The 6,545-nt window shown below is 39.5% G+C and overlaps 1 protein-coding gene across 1 annotated transcript in view; it reads left to right on the top strand.

Moving 5' to 3' along the window:
• The window catches only part of ATP6V1C1 (ATPase H+ transporting V1 subunit C1), a 53,515-nt gene extending 48,185 nt beyond the window's left edge, over window positions 1–5,330 (top strand). The window contains exon 13 of the mRNA XM_017859470.1: window positions 1,689–5,330. Within this exon, the coding sequence (XP_017714959.1) occupies window positions 1,689–1,784 (96 nt within the window). The 3' untranslated portion in view covers window positions 1,785–5,330. The remainder of the gene's footprint in view (window positions 1–1,688) is intronic.
• Window positions 5,331–6,545: the final 1,215 nt, after the last annotated feature.

Below are 6,545 nucleotides of genomic sequence, written 5' to 3'. Positions count from 1 at the left end.
CCCAAAGTGCTGGGATTACAGGCTTGAGCCACCGCGCCCGGCCCAAAAGTGTTATTTTTTAAACAAAAGAAGATATAAACAGAGTTACTCGTGTTTTTTTGTTGTTGCTATTTAAAATTGTAGTGGGCCGCTGGACGTGGTAGCTCATGCCTGTAAACCTAGCACTTTGGGAGGCTGAGGCAGGTGGATCACCTGAAGTCAGGAGTTCAAGACCAACCTGGCCAACGTGGTGAAACCCCATCTCTACTAAAAATACAATAATTAGCTGGGTGTGGTGGCGGGCGCCTGTAGTCCCAGCTACTCGGGAGGCTGAGGCAGGAGAATCACTTGAACCAGGTGGGGGTGGTTGCAGTGAGTGAAGATTGCGCCACTGCACTCCAGCCTGGGTGACAGAGGGAAACTCTGTCTCAAAAAAAAAAAAAAATTGTAGTGGGCTTTTATTTTATATTTTGGTTTTAAATATCTTGCTGATTTTTTTTTTTCTTTTAAAAGTTTAGGGTGGATGGTAGTATCTCACATAGGCATTAATTAGAACTATGAAAATCAGTTTTCTTGATAGAAGGAAATGCAGGAAATGACTTGCTAAACCTTTTTTGTTTTCTTTCTTTCTTTTTTTTTTTTTTGAGATGGAGTTTCGCTTTTTTGCCCAGGCTGGAGTGAAGTGGCATGATCTTGGCTCACTGTAACCTCCGCCCCTGGGTTCAAGCGATTCTCCTGCCTCAGCCTCCCAAGTAGCTGGGATTATAGGCGCCCGGCACCACGCCTGGCTAATTTTTGTATTTTTAGTAGAGATGCGGTTTTGCCATGTTGGCCAGGCTGGTCTTGAACTCCTGACCTCAGGTAATCCGCCCACCTCGGCTTCCCAAAGTGCTAGGATTACAGGCATGAGCAACTGCACCTGGCTGACTTGCTACACTTTCATGAAATTGTGGATAAAATAAGAGGTCTAATTATTTGATACATAAATGTTCTAGCATTAAATTCTTACAACATGCATATATAATAAGTGTTATCCTTGTTCGTTTTTTGTTTTGCCATCAGATCTTGCTCTGTTGCTCAGTCTAGAATGCAGTGGCATGATTCTGGCTCACTGGAGCCTCAACCACTATGCTCAAGTGATCCTCCCACCTCAGCCTCCCATGTAGCTGGGACTATAGGCACGCACCACTACTCCTGGTTAATGTTTTTATTTTTATTTTTTGTAGCTATAGAGTCTCATTATGTTGCCCAGACTGGTCTTGAACTCCTGGGCTCAAGGCGTTGGCCTCTCAAAGTGCTGAGATTACAGAATAAGCATTACTTTTAAATCATACTTGCTTTATTTTTACTCCACATTTTGTAAGTCTTGTATCGCATCAACTCAGTATTCTAAGTCCAAGATATAAAAAGTTAATTTTTACAGTATACATAAAAAAAGGTTGGTGGGATCATGCTAAATACATATGTGGGCTTTCCAGTCAGAATGCTTGAACCTGGCTTTACCACTTACTGTCTGTGTTTCCTAGGAGAAGTCAGTCTTTCAGAGGTTGTTTTCTCATTTGCAAAATGGGAATAATGTCTAACTAAGTTAAGTGCATACATTTAGCCCAGAGTAGATGTTCAATAAAAAGGTAAATGTTAATACTTGCTTTCTTTTTTTCTGAGTTCTGTAAATACAAAATTGAATAATTGTCTTTTTTTTTCCATAGGCTCCTATGGATATTCCAGGTTTAAACCTGAGTCAACAAGAATACTACCCCTATGTGTACTACAAGATTGATTGCAACTTGCTGGAATTCAAGTGAAAATGGGCTCCTCCCCCGACAATCCTGTCCTTGTGTTGGTGTGTGCTAACAGAAATAAGTTGCAGTGTGGTCGTACTTTCACCTCTAGTATCCTTTGCTTGCTTCTGACCCCCTTTCCTAGGTGAATTCTCCCACAGTGGTCTGTATCTCAACATTTTCTTTTTAAAGGAAAATATATATATAGTTTCTTTTTATTGATCAGGTCTGTAAATGTGTACTAAAAAAATCAGAGTTTATTTATAAACAGAATAGTTTATTTAAAGAGAAGGTCTTTTCTTTATTGATATCATGGTATGCATTAATTCCATTTGTTACTATTGTGCACAAAACCCCTGTGTAGAAGGGAATGGTGTAAACATTTATACTGTTTTGTTCACTGTATTTAGTAGACTTAACTGTTGAATAGTTACTGAATCGTGATGTAAAGAATATGTGACCATCTTCAGGTATGGGATTTCTGAATGTTTCAAATTTCAATCAATGAGCACTGTCAACACCCACAGGAGGAATAAAATTACCTGTGCAGAGGTGTATTGTGGTGTGTGTAACTTAAGATTACAGTTCGGTTTGAGAGTTAAATGATGTCATAGCTCACTTGCTGTGATACTTCCAGGATTTTGTTATATGCTGAGGTGTAACCATTTGTGTTATCTGACGTATGACTTAATTGAGCCAAATTTGGGTCAGAACTAAATTTGAAGATTACTTCTCAGTATATGATGGGTATTTACATTTGAACACTAGAATTTTAGGTCTCTCAAATAATTAAGTATAGGGCCAGTTTTGAATAAAGTCTAGCAGAACTATGCAGCTTTAGTCATTTGTTTTGTCTAAATCTGTATTTTATGTATTTTCTTCTTAAGATCTATAATTTTGGCATTTATGGCATTTGTGACATAGTCTGAAAATAGAGACATTGTTAGCCTTTAAAATCTCAGAAATGAATGACTTAGTGTAGTGTCTTGAAAGAGCTTTTAAAAGAGGATTTTGTGGCAATGCTTCTCTTACTATGTACTCACAGGTTTGCAAATGGGAAAAAGAAGTTTACATTTCAGTTTAGGGGCATGTCTAAGCTGTGCTATTCCCTTTAGAAAATTAGCCTCCAAAATCTTTTGTTTCAAAATTTTATAGTATTTCATAAATAACTTTAAGCAAATACAGACGTCCACAATGTGGAACATGAGAGACCCCCTCCATCAATTTCCACCTCCCAGTATTTTTCTAGGCCCTTTTCTATGTCTTTACATCTCTCTCTCTGTCACACACACACATACACACACAGAGTTTATTTTTAATAAAATAGGATTATACTATGCACATTCTGTCGCTTGCTTTTTTGCTTAATAGTATATCTAAGATAATCCTTTATGTAGTGAAGCTAGAGCTACCTCATTCTTTTAACCAGCTACATGGTGTTCCATGGAGTGTCTGCCATCATGTGTTTAGCCGAGTGAATGGTTAATCTGCTTGTTTTTAGTTTTTGCTGTTAACAAACACTGCTGCAGTCAGCATCCTTGCACAGATTTCTTTGTATACTTGTATTAGTTTTTCTGTAAGAACCCAGAAGTAGAATTTGCAGGGTCATAGGTTATGTACATTTAAGTTTTTGACACTCACTGCCAATTCATCTGTCAGAATTCTAAACTAAAGACACGTTTGGAGTGTGGATTTATCTTCAGTTTTTCCTTGGACAAGAGAAAGCTGTGAAAAATTTTGATATCAGAAAATTTTGGGTTTTTTTGTCTTCTTTTGCACATGTTCTTTGAGTCTTAGTATCTTTAACATGGGGCCACTCTCTCTATTATAGGGGGGTGTGTTTTGACAATAAATTGACTTTTAAGAAAAACATGTCACTAACCTGAAGCTCAGCCACACAGTGACTTTTAAGGTTTTATTTAGACTTTACTGTTGTTCTCATGAGAATAGGTACAGACTGCGTAAGGTTTAAAATCCCAGCATATGTCGAAACTACGGGACTTTCACTGTGATTTCCGCCAGGGGACTTATAGCAGAGTGGCTGAGCGTATGCTCTGAGGCCAGGCCCCAGCTCTGCTGCCGACGAACTGTGTTGTCCTGGGCAGAATGGTCTCCGAGTTCCAGTCCCTCCTCTGGAAAATGAGCATGGTTAGAGTGGCCACCTTACTAGGGACGTTGGGGTGAGTCGGTGTGACCCCATATGCATAGAAAGTGCTGTGAGTGGTGCATTGTGAGAGGTTGATGCAGGTACTTAGCCCTTGGGGAACACATGTAGTTCCTTTTTACTGTGTTTAATTTGGGAAAAGCCAGGTCCACATCATTGTAGAGTCCGAGGGTTAGAAGGAAGTCATTGTGTCTAACATAACATCGGAGCAGTTTGTGTCACTGAGCTCCAGTCTGTGCTGGATTATTGATATTGTTGGTGGCGGTCACCATTCCTGGGAAGGGACTGTCCCAGGCCACTTGCCTCCCCGAGGAGTCTACTGGTTCTCCTCGAGGATAGTACTTAGATAACAGATTCATTAAACATTTACTGAGCATCTGTCAGGGATCATTCACATCCACACCATCCTCCCGGCCCCTCCCTGTGTTGTTCATGGAGGGAGTACTGGCGGTCCCCATTTTCATGTATGGAGACTTCGGGTCAAAGAAGTTAAGTGAATTCTTTGTTGAGTTACAAATTTTGAGCCAGTCAGAATTTGAACCTAGTATTTCTGACTGCGGGGTGTCACACTTCTCGCCCCACACTCAACTGTTGTATGAATGAGCCAGACACATTCCTTGACCTGAGTCCGAGACGGACAATGGTATGGGAAAGATATTAGGTATGGAGAATCAGATGTTAACTTGTATTGCTATTTGTTTTGTTTTGTTTTTGTTTTTGAGACAAGGTCTTGCTCTGTCACCCAGGCTGGAGTGCAGTGGCATGATCAGGGCTTACTGCAGCCTCAACCTAGACTGCCTGGGCTCAAGCAATCCTCCCATCTCAGCCCCGCAAGTAGCTGGGCCTACATGTTTGCGCTACCATGCCTGGCCAAAATTTTAAATTTTAGCACAGATGAGGTCTCACTATGTTGCCCGGGCTGGTCTCGAACTCCGGAGCTCAAGGGTTCCTCCCGCCTCAGCCTCCCAAAGTGTTGGAGTTACAGGTGTGAGCCACCGTGCCTGGCCTGTGTTGCTATTATTTTTGGCAGGAACCCAGGAGTCCAGAACATTTCATCTATGATGGGTTAGATAATGTGTCTAGTTGTTTGCATGCCAATTTTAGTAGCCTCAGTTATTCAACCTAGGAGATTTTTCTACCTCTCTACTACCCTGCTGAAGTTGCTCTTCAGCAGAAAATCTTTGTGGAACATATTCCACACTTTGAAATCTTCGTGGGACAAAAGATCTTTGTGGAACCAGTCTTTGTGGAACATATTCCAGCTTTTTGAATGAGTGCATATCCAGTAGTACCTTTAAAGTTATACTTTGTACATAAAAAATACTCAGCAAATGTGAACCTTTATTTGCTCTTACTTCAAAATTAGTCCCAAATGTTGGAAATAAAATATAAGACATTGATCTAGATATAAGGTTTTTCTCCTTCATTCTCAGATGTTGAAGAAATCAAAGTAGCATATGCACAAGGTTAAAAACCACATATACAAATATTATAGAATAGCTTATAATGAAAACTTTGCCTGCCTTTATAAAAAATGTGATTATCTTCTTCTGTTAATGTCAACAAAAGATGCTTTGTCCTAGAAGGTCTATAAATGGTATTATATTCTGGAGGAAACCTAGCAAAAACTTTCCTAGTTTAGTACTTGTCTCTAAATTGATGTTCACCCATTTCAATATTGCAGACTTATTCATGGTCTTTATTTTTCTAGCATAGATAACAGTTGATCCTTTAGATTCATATATGCAGGCAATTCTTGCTTTCTAAAAAAAAGAAATATGGGACATTGGAACCATTTTATTCACCAGTGGATTTACCCTTAGAGTATTTTTAGATCTGAGCTGATGACTTGTTAGAGAAAAAGGGAACAGAGTAAAGCCATGGAAGCCATGAACAGTAGGAGACTGCCGCCTGGCATGGTTTCTTCTTCTGAAGAAGATGAAACTGAGGAGAAACAAGACAACATCCTTCATACCAGGAATGGTCAAGATGATGCAAGAAGAAAAAGGCTTTCAAACAACACAATCAGAAGGCAGTCAACAAACACAAGGGGGACATTCCTTCTCTGGCAGTTGCTCAAAACTGAAATTGCTTATTGTATACACTGGGGCTTGTACTTGGGAAATTTAATAAAAATGCTCATTACCAAACCCCATAGAGATGTGTTTTAAAGTCTTAAGTAGATCTGAGGAATAACCTACATTTTAAACAAATACCCAGGAGAATCAGAGGCTAGGGGTTAGTTATGATCAGATACTATCTTTTAAAGATTCTTCCTCTGAACCCTCAGATTCGGGTGTTGATTTAGAATTTATAAACATCTTGAGGTCTCATTCAAATAGTGATTCTTCTCTATTCACAGAGACCACACTTACTAGAATCTTCATAGGTAAATCAGCTTTTTCTACTGTCACTTGAAGAAATATTCCACATCGTTAAATCAGTAGAACTGGAGAGTTCTGTCTCAGCAGAAATTGATCAATAAAGATGTCTTTTGCCCTTGGAAGGCCATAGAATATCAAGTTGAAATTTGCAAAAACTCTCAGATGATTAAGGTCACGTTTTCTTTCTTTCTTTTTTTTGAGACGGAGTCTCGCTCTGTCACCCAGGCTGGAGTGCAG

The sequence above is a fragment of the Rhinopithecus bieti genome, unplaced genomic scaffold, assembly GCF_001698545.2.
Source record: "Rhinopithecus bieti isolate Rb0 unplaced genomic scaffold, ASM169854v2 scaffold_47952, whole genome shotgun sequence".
Lineage (NCBI taxonomy): Eukaryota > Metazoa > Chordata > Mammalia > Primates > Cercopithecidae > Rhinopithecus > Rhinopithecus bieti.
The sequence above is the reverse complement of the archived record's forward strand: the minus strand, read 5'-3'. Positions and strand labels throughout refer to the sequence as shown.